At 39.3% G+C, this 17695-nt stretch overlaps 1 protein-coding gene across 1 annotated transcript in view; it reads right to left on the bottom strand.

The window, feature by feature from the left end:
• Nucleotides 1-532: 532 nt before the first annotated feature.
• The window catches only part of tspearb (thrombospondin-type laminin G domain and EAR repeats b), a 29631-nt gene continuing 12468 nt past the window's right edge, over nucleotides 533-17695 (bottom strand). The window contains exons 5-13 of the mRNA XM_036573088.1: nucleotides 17212-17302; nucleotides 15351-15507; nucleotides 13031-13159; nucleotides 11819-12045; nucleotides 9068-9251; nucleotides 7114-7346; nucleotides 5203-5381; nucleotides 1950-2051; nucleotides 533-990 (exon numbers count right to left, since the gene is read on the bottom strand). Coding sequence (XP_036428981.1) covers nucleotides 828-990; nucleotides 1950-2051; nucleotides 5203-5381; nucleotides 7114-7346; nucleotides 9068-9251; nucleotides 11819-12045; nucleotides 13031-13159; nucleotides 15351-15507; nucleotides 17212-17302 — 1465 coding nt within the window. The 3' untranslated portion in view covers nucleotides 533-827. The remainder of the gene's footprint in view (nucleotides 991-1949; nucleotides 2052-5202; nucleotides 5382-7113; nucleotides 7347-9067; nucleotides 9252-11818; nucleotides 12046-13030; nucleotides 13160-15350; nucleotides 15508-17211; nucleotides 17303-17695) is intronic.

Raw genomic sequence — 17695 nt, 5'->3', positions numbered from 1 at the left:
GGATGGAAATAAATGTAGTGATGTTGAGGCTGCTGAAACAGAGCCATGCCGAATACACGGCATAACCAGCTAAAGGTGGTCCAGCAAAATATTAGTGTGTGTCTTTATTTTGGCCAGACAGTGATTTAATGACCGGTTTAACTGTAAATTTAGTTAGTGAGGGGGTCTCTGACTTTTGCACAGCACTGTATCTCGCTTGAAATGATTGTTTTTCAGTGTTATCGTTCAGCACTTTGAGCTGATGGACCTGAAACGCATAGAAAAAGTACTTCATAAATAACAGAGAGAAGAAAATAAAACATCTCAAATAGATTAATAACAACAATAATAACAACAATAATAATAATTATAATAACAACAAAAGCACAATATGAATAATAATTAATTCCACTGTCCTTTAGGTTAGTGATAACTGGACATTACCGTGTCCAGTTCAGAGTTCCAGTGTGCAGCTTTAGTGTAGTGATGACTGGACGTTACTGTGTCCAGTTCAGAGTTCTAGCGTGCAGCTTTAGTGTAGTGATAACTGGACGTCACTGTGTCCAGTTCAGAGTTCCAGTGTGCAGCTTTAGTGTAGTGATGACTGGACGTTACTGTGTCCAGTTCAGAGTTCTAGCATGCAGCTTTAGTGTAGTGATGACTGGACGTTACTGTGTCCAGTTCAGAGTTCTAGCGTGCAGTTTTAGTGTAGTGATAACTGGACGTCACTGTGTCCAGTTCAGAGTTCCAATGTGCAGCTTTAGTGTAGTGATGACTGGACGTTACTGTGTCCAGTACAGAGTTCTAGCATGCAGCTTTAGTGTAGTGATAACTGGACTGGCAGCGGGTCAGTGCTGATAGTAGGTTCTGAGTCTGAGGATCTTGGACAGGGCCTGTCTGGCGCTGGAGGAGATGAGGTAGGATCCGTCTGAGGAAGTGAAGAATTCCCAATCTCGGCATCCGTTAGTGCTCAGAGTGTGAACAGGAACGAACCTCTCATAACCCTGCCACCTGCACACACACACACACACACACACACACACACACACACACAAACACACACACACACACACACACACACACACATAAACACATAAACACACACACACACACACACACACGCACACACACACAGACACACACACAGACACACACACACACACACACAGATACACACACACACACACACACACACACACACACACATAAACACACACACACACACACACACACACACAGTCACACACATACACACACACACACACACACACACACGCACACACACAGACACACACACACACACACACACACACAGATACACACACACACACACACACACACAGCTGTAGTTCTTTCTCTCTGAGTTTCTGTACTGTGAACTGCAGAGCTCCTCAGTGACTGACCATCTGTCTCAGTGACTGACCGTCTGTCTCATTTACATTTTTGGTAATTAATTACTCTAGAATTTACATATTTTTGGTAATTCATTTCTCTAGAATTTATTTTTTTTTAATAATTCTTTTTTTTAGTATTTGCATATTTTTGTTAATTCATTTCTCTAGAATTTACATATCTTTAGTAAATTGTTACTTTAGAACTGTCAAATTTTTGGTAATTGATTTCTATTGAATATACCTTTTTTGGTAATCAATTACTCTACAATTGTCGTACCTTTGTTAATTGATTTCTTAAGAATGTACATATTTTGGTAATTCATTACTGTAGAATTTGAAGGAAATCATACTCCCTACTGCTCACGTCAGCACTATTAACACCTTCCTTTTAGAGGAAACACTACAAACGTCTGTATTAGTTTTGATAAGTCTTCCTGTACAAAACAGCTTATTTCATGCATCTGTGAGTCGTACAGTGTTTTTGTAATAAAGGTGACCTGAGGTCAGGTGTGTGTGTACCTAACTGACCTCAGCTCATGACCGAATGAAGCACCCAAAGGACAGCAGTGACCTCACCTGTAGATAACACTATTCAGTGAGTAGGAGTTTCCATCATATGAGTTCGCCACCACCAAGAACTTATCATCCCCCACGGTGAAAAACTCCCAGTCCAGAGCACTGCGGACACAAACCATGAGGACAGTGTTAACACATGGCGGGGCAGCAGGGCCTGCGGGGGGCCGGGCTGCACAGAAACACTGCTGTGTACTGAGATGGGCTTTCCAATAAACTACACCAACAGTGTTTTCACATGGTTAAAGGTTGGCCTGTGGTAGTTTGATGTTTGTTGGATTGTGTAAATTACAGTGGCTAAAAGGACCCTTTACACAGTACGAATATAGACGTCTTACAAACTCATAAACGCGCTGCAAATACAGAAAACACACAACTTCAGAGACGCTGCAAAGCCGGTCACAGCACAGCGGCAGTGAGCCACAGTGGAGACGTCTTTGGAAGACTCTGGAAGGAGATGGAATATCTGTGATGGAGAGTCACTGACAGAAGCTGATGAGGCTTACAGTACATTCATGGTAAGCTTGGCTGGCTAGTCATGCTGTATGCCATGGCTGTACCAGATGGTTTATGAGGTATCTGGCCACTTCTTATTTCCCCTATTATCTCAAAAACAGGACTGCTAAACAGCAGAAGGCGCTCACAAGCAAGTCCTCATTGAATGGGAGTAAATGGAGCTCAACACCCAAAACAAAGTTAAAATAGTTTCTAATCACTCGCCCAGAACTGTCCTTTAATTTTAGAAGGCAGAATTTCAGAAAGGATTGATTTCATTAAAAAAGCAAAGAAAACTCACCTGTATGTTTCCTTTTTCTACAGCAAACGGGTTTTGGGCAGCAGGACGCTAACATTACTGCTACTGAGTGCTGATTGGTTGGCGAGCGGAGCAGCAAGTTTAAAAGCTCTTAAAAATATAAAAGCAGTGTTAAAATGTTTTGTGCTGTTTAAAATGTTTTAAGCATTTATAAACTATGATTTTGGTCAAATGCTCCATATTAACCCATTCATTTTGGACTCGCCCGGGAGCGCCCTCTAGTGTTTAAGGAACCCAGAAAACAATACAGAGTGGTAATTCTCCTCTCTACAAGTTCTCTGGCTGTACTACAGTAGGTATCTGGTAATACTCTACAGCTAATTCCCATCACGATACAGTGATATTATTTCTCTGTTCAAATAAAAGTTAACTTTATGTTACTGGTGAATGTTTATGCTGCATTAAATGTAAAATTTTAACGTCTCCGTCCTCTTTGAGTGTCTCTGTAACCATTTCCGTTGTGATGTGAGTGACTCTGCTGTGTTTCTGAATTTGCAGTGCGTTTGTGAAACGTAGCGCTAGTGTTGCCATTCTGATGAAATTGTTTTCGGAGTTTGTGGAGCGTCTATGAATTTGGAACACGTTTTATTATTTGCAGAGCGTTTATAAAATGCATATGTTGTCATTTTGATAAAGGTGTTTTCGGAGTTTGCATTTCTTTTTTATGTGCCGTTTGTTGGGTCTTCTCAGCCACCGTAGTCAATGCTTTGATTCTTCCAACCTCTGTGATTGGTCAGGATGCTCAGCGCACAAATGAACAGTGATTGGTTAGAGGCTCATTTGCATATTGCAGTATTAATGCTGTATCAGTTTAGACCAAATCAGAATGTTTGTAAACATAAAGACTGGTTATGATTTTTCAGGTGGTAATTCACATCCAGCAGCTCTCAGTCACAGAACGGCTTACAGTAAATACAGATAAAATCTTGGCAATAACAGTGAAATCTCATGTGTCTGAGGCTGTGATGTCAGTATGTAATGGGTTTTACTGATGTTTTTCCTGTTCTCCAGCTTTCAGAAGCAGGTAGAGCTGCTATTAGCAGCATTAACCCCACTGAGGCTCCTCTGTGTTTGCGAACACTTGCAGCCAACACTGACAATCATTTAGCCAATTCTTTACTCTTACAGATGAAGATAAAGTTACCCAGCACTACTATTTGGCCAATATGAGCTCCAGACTGTAAAGACGCCATGCTGATGTGTTCATTGCTATTTTTAGAATTATGACTTCATAGGTAGTTCGACATAAGGAGACATAGTTAAGAAGCTAACACACATGGAAATCTTATATATGGCCATATACACACATATATCATAAAGGGTGAGGCATATATATTATATGTATAGAATATATGTATATATATGTTGTGTACGTATACATAAGTATCAAATATTGGACAGAAATGTATAATATATGGATCATACATGTATGTCTAAGACATGGTTGAATACATCCCAGTACAGCTATAATCGTTACTAAGTTAACAGTTTACTTTTAAATATTAAATTATTTAAATGCGCCTGGGAACAATATTAGTTATTATTGCATATTTTAATGCTTTTATTACATAGCTTAAAATGTGCATGTTTTTAGAGTTTAGTTATGCAGCTGTTATACTAATTTTCACTTCATTGAGAAGAAGAAACAAAGAAGATGCATAAAAACCTTATATAGCATGCAGCTAGTATATATGAGTAATACATACCACCCATACATAAATAACGTTTTCTAACATATATTGTTAAATGTGTGTTACACATATATGTTTGTGTATATTGATATGAGGCTGAAATATATGTCCCATGTTTGAAAATGTCCGATTTAAAATAAGATGGCATATATGTCACAAACAAGTCCATATGTGACAAATATAAGTTGTATATAAGAGAAATTGATAAATGACAATGTATTTCATGTATTTGAAACCTACATATTGACATATATCAGATTTCAGTATGGAAACACAATTAGCATGTATAGTAGCCTCTACAGAACGAGTGTTTTTGCTTTTATTTTACTCGCGACAGAGAAAAACTTGTTTGATTCGACACCTGATTCTGTGTAAATGTGGACATAATAGTGAGAGTGAGCGTCAAAGTGCAATATAAACTTTCATACCAGCCAATAAGGTGAGCTAATTAGACAAATTGGACACTTTTGGTCATAAAATGACCAAAAAGATCTTTAAATTTGTTAATCATGGTTATTATAACTGTTCCAGCTGTCTCTCCAGCACTAGAACTAGAACTGTGAGTTCTGTGGGTTCCAGTTTGGGTCAGGTCTTGTTTGTGTAAAATCATCTTAATAAAGTAAATGTTGCTTCATTAAACACTGCAGCAAAATTAGATGACACAAAAAAAAAATAACTACACAAAGCTGTGTAGTGGTCATCCTGAGTGCAGCCCTGCTGGTGGGGTCAGTGATAATGAAGCTATTGTTACCTGCTGGTTGTGATGTCCTGGAATTTAACGAAGGTCTGTGAGGTCATGTTGAGCTCGTAGATGGTGGAGTTGATATTATAAAGAATCGAGCCAGAGCCATCGAGTCTCTGACTGTTAGCCACAGCCAGGAAGAACCTGTTCCCAATCTGGAACATCTCCCAGTCTATCGCTCCAGTGGTCTGCAAGGTCAGACAAAACATCCAGAGTTCCTCTCATTAAACACAGCAGGTTAGACCTCAAAGGAACTAATCACACACCACTCTTTAATGAAACAGGAGAAACCGCAGCCTCGGAAATCCCCGCTATAATACAGCTCACATGCCTGCAGGGGGTTTAAGTGCCCTCTGATAAACGCATACGCTAAATGATTCACTCAAAATTTAGAGGAATATTCAGGAGAAAAATTGATTTTCACAATAACAGGTTTTGATATTGCTAATTTGACAATATTGCTAATGTTCTAGAGCAGTTTTGAACCATGACTATTACAGTTAGTCCTTCAGTTTGAAGAATGCTTGTCAAAACTTGGTCAAAAACACATATGAAATGCTTATTTTTCCTAGCACCCTTATGAGATTCTAGAAGTATGTTAGCACTAAGCTAACAGCGAATCACATGAACACCCATATTTTTGCTGTTCTAGATTAAAGACTTGTGAAAGCGATTTCATATGTTTTATCTGAAGCTTGTAACAGACATTATATATCTGAGCTTGTATGTATCAGTTTTACAGTAGCCACGTTTACATGCAGCCTAATAATCTGTTAATAATCAGACTAATAGCTCAATCTGAATAGAATCCGTTCATGTTTACACCTCAGTCAGAATAATCTAGTACGATTGAGGCCTTTCAGAATACAGTTTCTATCCGACTGATCGAGGTGGGTGATCCTGTAAATAATCCGTTAAATAGAAGAATAATATCTGTGTAAACGCCTGTATCTGATTACATTCCCTATCGGAAAGTTTAAGTATGTTCTGATCATGTTCGTTGCGTCATAGTGAAAGTTTATACCGTTCAACATGGCGGAGCAGAAACTGGTCTGCAGAGGAGACGAAGTTTATGCTCTGATCTTTAAAAGACGGCGGTGGGACGGACGTCCAGCTTATGTGTCTCAGAACACGACGTCTTCCTCTCGGCCTTCTTTAATAAGGACATGTGAAGGACGTTTTCCTGAGTCTGACATCATTTTAAAGTAATTAAAACACAAGCGCTGCTCACTGCTGCTCACCTCACTCTGACTGGACTCACGTGATGCTGGTTATCATGGTAACGTCTACACTAAGTGGTTCTCTACGCATGCGCGTAACTTTGGATTGGATTACTTGTAGTGAGCATGTAAACGGAGATTTTCATCAGATTGCTGAGTAGAGTGAGATAAAAACACTTCAGTCTTCTGTAATCAGAATGGCAAAATTCTTGCATCTAAACACAGACAGTGACTCTTTCAGTAAAGAGTTCTGACATAGATCTGACATACATTCCTAACAATTAACCGGAACCTGCTTAGACTATGACTCGTAGTCGGACATAGTCACAGTCAGCGACATATCTAGAACTTACATAAGGCCTACAATAATTTTTTGTTTGGTATTGTAAATTAACGCGTGATTGGTTGGTTCCTCTGTTGCTTCCTAATGATGTTGGTAGTTAATCTAACATGTAAGGCCTTCAGTCCAGTCTCCTAACCAATGGGAGAGCTCGCTTAGTTGTATCTACCTAGATACCACAGAGAGAACAATCCTGATTGGATCATTTTCCTTTAGACACTTCAAGATTTTACCCCTTGTGCTTCCAATCAAAACTTAACAGTGAAATAAGATCAAGAGCTTAAATACAACAAACATGGAGATTCTATTAAATAAAAATGAGCTAAAAATTACAGGTTATGAGTGAGTTCTGTCAGTTACCATGATGGACTGGAACGGCTGGAATGCTCCTCCCAGCCAGATGTAGATGGTGGAGTTGATGACGGTGGACTTTCCATTAAAGGTGTTGGCCACCACCAGGAAGTAGTACGGGCCAATGGTGAAGAACTCCCAGTCGTAAGCTCCAGACGTGGCGATGGTCTGATTCACTTCAAACCTCTTGGTGTTTGGGTTCCACTTGTAGATCACACTGTCAATGTTGTGGTTCATTTCACCTGTAGATGTTTTTGAGGGGGGTTTTAGTGTGTAAATCACGCCGAGCACAGACTGTAATTATCATTACAGACGGTGCTCTAGAGGCTGTTCATCCCTGCATTTCAGTGGAACACACAGTTTTGGGTCTGTGAAGCAATTTAGGAGCAGCAATGTTATGTTTATGTAGGGCTGAATGATTTGGGGAAAATGTCTAATTGCAATTTTTCTGACCGATATTATGATTTAAATGTAGTCATTTTCTATAAATGAATTTCCAGGCTTGTTTTTTTTTTGCCCAAAAAGACCAGAATGTCCACTTTTTCTGGCATGAAGCTTGAATGCTGAGTGTGTCAGACTATGAGTTAGTTGTGGTTGTGATGTCACATATACAGAACATGGTGTTGTGTTGCATCTGATTGGTCTAATTTCTCCAAAGGCGGCTTATATAATATAAATTGCAGCTCTTACAAGTTGAAAATTGCACACTTTCAACTCTATGTTTATGAAAAATAGTACCTAGCAGAATCGTCATTAAGTATATGTTACTGATTTTTCAGGAGATATTTTAGCAGATTAGATATAAGATGATCTACTTGCAGAAGACAAAGACAAAGGTCAAAAAAAAGTCAAAGGAAAATAAGTGAAAAACAGGGGTTTACAGAGAATATTCACTGTGTTATTATTTGTAATTTAAAAAATAAAATTGCAGTTTTACAAAATACATTTGTAATGGCAAAAACTGCATGTTTTGCCCTTACAAATGACGTTTGTTGCAGAATTTTAGGTCATGAATTCTTAAAGATTCTCTGCAAATATTAAATGTAATAATAATAATAATAATGATAATGTTTATTTATATAGCACCTTTCATACATTAAAAATGCAGCTCAAAGTGCTTCACAAAGAGAAAAAAAAGATAATAGAATAAATAAATAATAAATAGCAGAAAAAAGGATGTATTAATAATGATTACAATTAAAAAGCACAAGATAAAAGCATGAATAAGAAATAAAAATACAATAAAAATGCAACTAACAAGAAAGTAAAAGTAACAGTAATATTCCAGTAAAAACAAAGGAAACAGTAAGAAATGAGTTAAACGCTGAAGTAAAGAAATAAGTTTTAACTGTTTTTTATTGACAGCAGGATCCTGATGGATGTTTGTTGGTAAAGTGTTCTAGATCTCTGATGCATAAAAACAGAACCTCTTCACTCTGTTTAAGTTTCATATGTGGAATATGGAGAAGCAGCACTGGATGATCTTAAAACTGGATCTGGAACATCACCTATCAGCACTCAGAGATGTATGAAGGTACTGAATCATTAAGAGATTTAAAAACTAGTAGTGAAATTTTATATTGGGTTCTAAAGGAAGTCAGTGCAGTGAAGCTAAAACCGCTCTAATACGGTCCTGTTTTCTAGTCCATGTTAATATTCTTGCTGCCTCATTCTGCAATGGCAGTAGCAGTTTGGCTCCTCTCACTGTTTTTCACGTGTTGTAAGTCTCTCTGTTTAACAATATCTGGTAGTGATGATGTTGTGACCAGCCTGTGCAGGCCCACCAACCAATCATGGCCCACTAAACCCCCAATTCAGTACATGATTTTATGTTGTTAAGCAGCAAAAAACAAAGTGAAACTAACTTTCGAGGAGCTGCTGCAGAACTATCACTGTAAACTTTTCTAAAGGTGTTAATTGTGAAGAGAAAATAAATCTCTCTACCTGTGCAGGTGAGTCTCACCTTGTCTGTGATTGGCCACGGCGAGGAAGGCCTCGTTGTGGATGTGGAAAGCCTCCCAGTCACGGGCGCTGTGCGTCTGTAGCTTCTGATACACAACAAACCTCAGCGTTCGCTTATTCCACCTATAGATCACCGACACCTCCTGACCACCATTACTGCCGGAGTTAGCGACCACCAGGAAACTCTACACCACACAAACACAGCACTCAGTTACACACTGTGGGAGGAGAAAGTCTTAATCATCATTATTATCACTACAATTAACAACAACAACAACAATAATAATAGTAATTATAATCCCTCTTTTTCATAATCACAGAAATTACATATTAGTTTCACAGTACAAACTGAATAATTAACAGTAGACACTAGAGGCCTGGGCCATATCTAAAAATAATTAGGACAATATTTTCTTGTTAAAGAAATCTAACATTGATTGTGGTGAATTTTTAATAAAACCACAGGTTAAATAATATAATAGTAAGTAACCCAACATCCTTTGTAAACTGCTTCACTAGTCGTTATATTAGACCAGGGGTCGGTAACATGTGGCTCTGGAGCCTCATGCGGCTCTTTTACTGCCCTGTTGTGGCTCCACAGCAGAATCAGATTTGTAGGTAAAAATAAAATAATCCTCCTTTACAGTAAAATAAAGCTCTGCTGATCGTTCAACACAGTTTAACAATAAATGGTCTTAAACTCTGGAGTTAATGTAGAACTGCTAATTCACCCTTTAACCCTGAAGATCAGCGCAGACTGCTGGTCACCATAGCAACACAGACAACAGTCTGACCTAGCTAGTAGGTAACGAAAAGGTAAAGAGAAAGACTTAAGATGAACATCGATAATCTAGAGATGAATGGACTTTATAATCACTCCAGGTGGTTTCCTGATACGTTTAATCTGCAGTGAGAAACTGACAAACACAAAAAATCGTGAAGCCATTTAAGGTGGAACGGGAAAATTCGGACAAGAAGCTGGTGAATGAGAAGCGACTTCAGCCTTGTAAAAAGCCGAATGTTGAGAGACATTTTACAAGAAACTGTTCTACTTTTGGAAAAGTTTCCTGCTGGAGATGTGAGAAAAGCAGCTATAGATGAATTAAAGCTTAAAGCAGAGCAAAGTAAGTCTGTGTTTTCATTTATATTATATTTTAGCCTGTACTAGTGCTTCATCACATACTGAGACATATTTACAGCCAAGATGGTTAAATGGACAGAAAATGTTGTGGCTCCCAAGGTGGTTTGGTTTGTGTTGAAAGGTAAAATCGCTCTTCTTAACATTTGGGCGACCCCTGTAATAGACGTTATAACAAATATGTGCATTGATGAGCTTCTTCTGGTGTGGGTTCGCGGTGACATACTAATAGCATCCCAGAAACTTCAAACTACTCTGAACATAGTTACTGAATACTTCATATTAGGCACTGAATAATAAGTCTTCTGATTAATAAGTGAATAGTAGGTCTGGAATATTAAGGGTTAAGATTTGCCTTTTTAACCATCTGTAAAAACAGATGTGTTTTTACTGCAATTCTGAAATAAAAACTTCATATATAAGAGGATGTTATGAGTGAAAGTTTGTGAGTGTAATGAATTTGCTGCTCATTAATTTAAAGTGCGTTCTCTTCAGATCTGGGTTCAAAGTGGCGTGGAGAATTCTGGGATACAGAGGAAGGATGTTTAGTGATTAGTGAGGCGTGTTAATGCTTAACATCCACCCTAAATTTTACTTTACTGCTCTGCCGTAATTGGAAGTCTGAGGTACATTAAGGTTTAAGTGCCTCTGACAGGAGCTGTAATATAAATCAGTGCAGAGAGAGAGAGAGAGAAAGAGAGAGAGAGAGAGAGAGGGAGAGAGAGATAAAGCAGCTGCAGGCTGAACAGCTGGAGAGCTGCTGGCTGTAATTATGGGTATGAGGGGAAGCTTCCATTTAACATCAGACAAAATTAATTTCTGTGATTTCACTCGTTTGATTTATGACATTAAAAGTGTCTCTGCTCAGACAACCACATCAAATGCCAGCTATGCTGGCCATGATCTTCTGCACACACAGCAGCCGCTGAACACTGTTAGAGATAAAGGTTCTGTTCAGGTACATTTTTCATTCATCAAGATACAAGCAGCGTAAATGTTCCCTCAAAGCTCCAACAGTGGTTTTAAGGTCTGATTGTGAACCTTAAATAAGTTTTTCCAGGTGAAAAGTTCATATTTGTACCTTTTCATAACCGAATGTTTTAAACAGAACAGTAAAATAAAAGCCTGGAGACGAGACGGGGTGTGTGGAGTCAGTACAGCTTAGAATATATCATTTCAGTGGATTATGGTTCAGTTATGTTCCCTGACTAAAGGGACTGAGATGGACCCTCGAGGGTCCCACCCCAGTAACAGTTTAGAACCTTTATTTCTGAGAGTGAACTGAGTAATTGGCTGCTTCATAATTCATTTCAATAACCGACAGATTATTCGACTATCAAAATAGTCAATAGTTGCAGATCTAACATAAGTGATTAATTGCCAACTAATACTAGTTGGTTAAGGGTTAAATTTGGATTCTTACATTTAAATGTTTTCATTTGGAGGACATTTATTATTATTTGTCAAATTTCAACCATTTAAGCTTAAGCCATTAGATCAAACTGTCCTTTAGACTCTGGAAAACGTTCACCCAGTCAGGTGGATCTGACTGATCCAGCATATTATTTTAGAAGAATCATCAGGTAGAGGAACGCAGGGAGGAGCCCCACTAACCTCTTTCCCCACAGTGAAGAACTTCCACGCCTGAGCGTCGTGGGTGCTGATGTTCTGGTATCTCTCGAACCTGCCGTTGGTCCACCGGTACACAGTCGAGCCCTGGTCTCGGTTCGCAGTCGCCATGAAGAGTCCCACAGACGGGATGCTGAACACTTCGATATCAAACGTCTCTGAGACGGTGAAGAGATCCTGGTATTCCTCCACATAGTCCAGCCTCTCTTTCTCTGTGGAGAACAGCAGAACCGGAGATGGTTTGAAGAACTGGCCTCCAACTCTTAGTGTCTGCTGGGCTCTTCAGACTCTTAAAAATAGGTTTCTTCAAGAACATTTTAGTGCAGACTGGCTTTATTTAGAACCAAAAGTTCTATCTATAATCATTTGCGTGCTTAAATGGTTCTCTGCATGGTGAAATGGCTCTTCAGGTGGATAGAGAACACGTTGTATATTTTTGAAAATGGTTCTATGCAGCAAGAAAAAGGGTTCTGCTGTTATGATATCAAGCTCATAATAACAGAAGAGTCCTTTTTGGTGCCTTTTTGGTGCTATATAGAACCATATAAAACACGCATACACACATCTGAAGAACCATTTCACCATGCAGAGAACATTTCATGCATGCAAATGGTTCTTTATAGAACTCATGGTTCTAAACAGAACTATTCCCTTTACTAAAGAACCCCTGAAGAACCATATTTTTTTTAGTATAGTTATATTTTAAGGAGGTTAATGTAAAATCACATTAACATTTGTTTTAGAATGAAATTTTGTTGATAGGTTTGGTTATTTTCCGAAAAATTCTTTTCACGAAAGCTGGATTGATGCCGAGCTTAGAGAGCTGTTTCAAACGTCTCAAATGATTAACATATTTTGGCCCTGAAATGATTTAGCTGGCTAACTGTACAAATTTTAACACATACATGATGAATTTAGTACTTTTTTAGGCATTATAGAAAAGAAATGTTGATGAATTTTATGAAATGTTAATTTTGAACTATAAACGTGTTGTTTATGTTGGCTTCCTATTTGCCAGTTTCTTATTCAAACACATTCCGGTGCCCAAGGCTGCAAAATTTAAGGTGGAACGGAAAATCTGAACAAGTGCTGGTGAATAGGAAGCCAGCTTTAGCCAGAAAGTGCGTGGAGGTGTGTATGTGTGTGTGTGTGTGTGTGTGTGTGTGTGTGTGTGTGTGTGTGTATGTGTGTGTGTACCCTGTAACATGGTGATCCACGTGTTTCCATCGCACAGGAACAGGCCTCTCTTCACCGTACTGAACCACAGCTGACCCTCCTCACCCACCCCACAGAGAGGGACCACCGGACTGACCCGCACCTCAGCCTCTATAGACAGAGAGAGAGAGAGAGATAAACAGAGAGAGAAAGAGAGAGAGAGAGAGAAATCAAAACTTTTTGGAAATCATGAATGCTGCATCCTCCAGGCTAAAAAGTAGATGGGCCATCCAGTTGGTTATCAGCGCAAAGTTCAAAAGCCAGTATTCGTGATGGTATAGAGGGGGGCATTAGTGCACATGGCATGAGTGACTTGCACATCTGTGACGGCACCATTAATGCTGAATAATATATACAGGTTTGGCAACATATGCTGCCATCCAGACGACGTCTTTTTCAGGGAAGGCCTTGATTATTTCAGCGAGACAATGTAAAACCACATTCTGCCCATAATGAAAAATAAGACAAATGAGACCCTGAACTGTTGAGCAGCTGAAATCCTGTATTAAACAAGAATGGAAAACGTTTCACTTTCAAAACTACAGCAGTGTCTCCTCAGTTCCTAAACACTTACAGCGTGTTGGTAAAAGAAAAGGTGATGAAACACAGTGGTAAACAGGCCCCCGTCTCAACTTTTGGAATGTGTTGCTGATATCAAATTCAAAATGGGCAAATATTTTTCAAAAAACAGTAAAATTTCTGTGTTTCAACATATGATATGTTGTCTTTGTACTATTTACAATAAAATATTGGGTTTAAATGATTTGCACATCATTGCATGACACAGTACAATCTGAGCCTTTTTGAAAAAAGTCTGGACACCCCTGCTTTAACTAGACTAAACCTCCTAAATACTGTCCTAACTTTAGGATGAACCCCAACAGGGTCCTCACTTCTGTTTAAGGTCCGTTTCTATGGTTTTTAGGCAGCTGAGTCAGCAGCATAGTTCACTACCAGCATAATGAGCTCCATTTATTTCTACTGTAAAACGCTGCTTTCACTGTGAGATGATTTTCTTTTCTAACTCTGCGTTTTAAAGATCTCAGACGCTGCAGACTCGATTTCCACCGCCCCTCTGATTACCTTCGTGTGTTAATGTTGATGATGAAATATTACAGTGATGGTGGTGAATAATGAGGAGATGGAGCTGAACGTGTGTCTGTTTATTAGGAGGAGTAACGTTAGCGCGCTCAGCTAAAGCGTTTGGGGAAATGGAGACTGAAACTGGGGAGCGGCGACGCTCTGATAAACAGCGGGGGCGCTCTCACAGTATTCACTACTTACAGTTTATCACACTTTAGCTCTGTTTAACCTTTTCTACATCAGTAACAGCAGCTGGGACTCGCATTTTTTACGTTTTTTTGATGATGTGTTTACGTTCAGCTGGAAACAGTCATGACAACTGATTGTCGACTGAGTAGGTTAAGATTTCCTAACTGGAGATAAGATGCTGTAAGATCAGATAACATTCCTAAAAGATCAGATCTGCCTCTGTGATAGAAATGTGTGAAAAATGTTATCTTGACCTGTCAGATCTGAACTGTTTCTCTAATACAGCCCCAGGTTGCTAAGCTACATGCTAAAATATATTGGCGTTGACTTTTTTCAACATGAACTTTAACGTTTACATCTACCTGTGAGACGATCACACATTAGAATCTTACATTAGCTTTTCACAGCATCAGCTGATTTTGTTACAGCAGACACGGTTGAATCGACCGATTTTATGATCGTTTTAGTCAAACACTGTTTCACTGACACTGATTTATTCACACACTGTGAAGCACTTTGTGTTTTTATCATATTAAAGGTGCTAAATAAATACTGTAAATCTCCCGAATGTCTCTCTGGACCTCCTCCTATTTTTTCCTTTTCATTTGGTGTAAAGTGAGAATCACTCTCTGCTCAAGTGTTTGTTTTTGGTTCCAAACCACTGAGTGTCTCCTCTGAAAGTGAAAACCCGCCTAAACAAACCAAAACTCCATCTGCGGGACTCGTCCATCTCCTCTCCTCAGCCCGCTGCAGGTCTGCAATAACGAGCCTGAGGAAAACGTCTCGTCTAGAGTTTCTTAAAGCGACACTTTGGCAGGAATTAAAAACATAACCATCACTACATCTGCTGTAAACACACCTGCTCTCCTCCTACAGCGGAGCTGCAGCACCTGCAGAGTGAGATCTTACACTTTAAACACTAAACCCCCTTCTGATGATGCGTCTTTAAGGTGGGAGGAGCTTTGGCGGGGGCTGATCTGAAATGTTCCATTTCTCAGAAGGAAGTCAGATAGGTAATGCTCCTGCTTACCGTACGGGTAGAGTGGAAGCTCATTGGTCGGTGGTTTGATTGGCAGGTGTAACAGAACCTCAGGGACGGATAGGATAGACAGTCGAGGCTGAGAGGACGGACAAACCCGAGAGGACGCATCAGAACCGGGTAACAGAACCAGCTGTCTCATGAGACCCTACAGGGGGCGGGGGGGTTGAGAGAGAGAGAGGGGAGAAAGAGAAAGAGAGAGGACAGGGAACAGAGAAAGAGAAAGAGAGGAGAGAGAGAGAAGGAGGGAGAGAGATAGGGAGAGGGGGTAGTGGGGAGAGAGAGAAGGAGAGACAGAGAGAGAGAGAGACAGACAGACAGAGAGCGAGAGAGATACTAGTACTTTAACAGTTACTACAGACATACATATGCAACACTCAACATTAACGTTTGTCCAGAACAAGTGAAAGTGTGTGTCGGACACATGAATTATTATTCCAATGAAAGGCAGAATAACTATAGCAAACAGGCTAAAAATGTATTTTAGAAAGCAGGTGAGGTCTGAGAGGAGTGAACCCTAGATAGAAATGAACTGTTTTGACAGTTTTTTAGTACATAAAACAGTATAAGTGAGTCTGAGACAAACAGGATAGGCAGGATATAAGCCAGTAACCTCCCAGAGAACTCAGAGTAAAATATTAAAATATTAAAAGTGTCTGTACGATACTAAACTTGAGTATTTATTTAAACATCCAGCAAAGCTGGAATGAAAAATATAAGATATAAATATGATAAAACGTGGCTTAAAAACCGCTGATCAGACCGCTGATCTGAGAACTGTGTGGGCGTGGCTAATGAGCAGCTTGGTTGACAGCTCTCTGTTCAACACTCCTAGCCTGCTCTGCCCCTCATCCAGATCTCACATCATTATCCAGCGGAAAAAATTAACAAACAAGCAGATGTGCAGACGGACAAACGAAGCAACCCTTGAATGAAGGAATGGACGAGGGAACAGTGTCTGTGTACAGATAAACGAGTGAATGGGCAACAGGCTGCTACAGACAGGTGGTGTGGCTCGCTAGCTTTTGGTTATGCTGTGTTAGCTTTAGCTCGCGAAGATTCTCTGACTCTGAAATCCTTCTGTGTGGGAGGGGCCAGAGATGCAGCCTTGTGATTGGTCAGGCAAATGCTTACAGAAGCGTTACTCAAGATTATGACAGATCAATTTACAATGAGAGGAGAGAAATATGGTGAAATATATTGGTCATTTATTGGTCATTGGAACGAGGAAGGCAGTGACACCATTTTTTCAGACTGTATTTTTTAGTATTCGCCGATACCGAGTCTGATACCACACTGAGTACCTACTTAGAATGAAGTAGCTGTTAGTGTAAATTGGTGTAATGTATTTTAACAGTTAAATCATTAACTCTATCTGATGTTAAATGAAGGTCGTTATCTCGCTCTGCTATATTAGTGATCTCTGATCGAGCAGCACTACAGTGGAGAAGAGCACCATCAGAAAAGCTCTTCTGTACAGCTGTAAGTAAAGTAGTTTTCATAGTTTTGATCCTCATCTGTCTCCTTCAGCAGCAGCACAGCGACAGCAGGAATCACATCCGAGGCTGATGCATCCAAGGAGCTCACGCTTCCAGTTTTCACAGATTTAGGTTCCCTGGGTCTTTGAAAATGTTACTTAAGAATCATAAATTGGACCTACAGTGATCTTCAGTGTTCAGAAACTCTTAATGATACTAAATGTTGATTTTCTAAAGTATTCTACTGTATGCAACCATTAGCTGTATTTGTAGTATTTGAGTATAAAACTCATATTCTGCTCCAACAAGTAGTTATTTTAGTTATTTTATTATTTATTCTATGTCTGTATATGGAACAGGTCCAGCGGTCTTACCGAGAACAGTCCATTCCACCTTCTCCTGCTGCCTATGAAAAAGGTGGAGCCTTTAGTGTTCAGATCCTCAGGGAAAGGTTTCTCTGTCTGCCTGGAGTTCATGAAGAAACAGAAACACAGTAAATATCTGGACTTAAAGCTAAAGTTCAGGCAGAAATGTTTTGTGTTGTTTGGTGAAGTTTGTTTCTTTAGTCTTAGCACTAGAGCTACGAGGTTAACGTAGCTAACAAGTAATGGAAGCTTAAAGCCCACAAATTAGCATTAGCATATCTCATTAACTGCATGCCTATATCATCAGATCCAAAAAAGCTGAGACAGTGTTTGAGATGCTAATAAAAACAGAATGCAGTGATTAGTAAATTCTGACTGACCTGTATTAAACTGAAAACAGTACAGAAACACAATAGTCTATGTTTTACCTTACAAATATAATTGTTTTTTTGTAAATAGACGTTCACTGTAAATTTGACGCTGGCAACATGTT

This window comes from Colossoma macropomum, unplaced genomic scaffold (genome assembly GCF_904425465.1).
Source record: "Colossoma macropomum unplaced genomic scaffold, Colossoma_macropomum, whole genome shotgun sequence".
Taxonomy (NCBI): Eukaryota; Metazoa; Chordata; class Actinopteri; order Characiformes; family Serrasalmidae; genus Colossoma; species Colossoma macropomum.
This window is presented reverse-complemented; position numbering and strand designations above follow the sequence as displayed.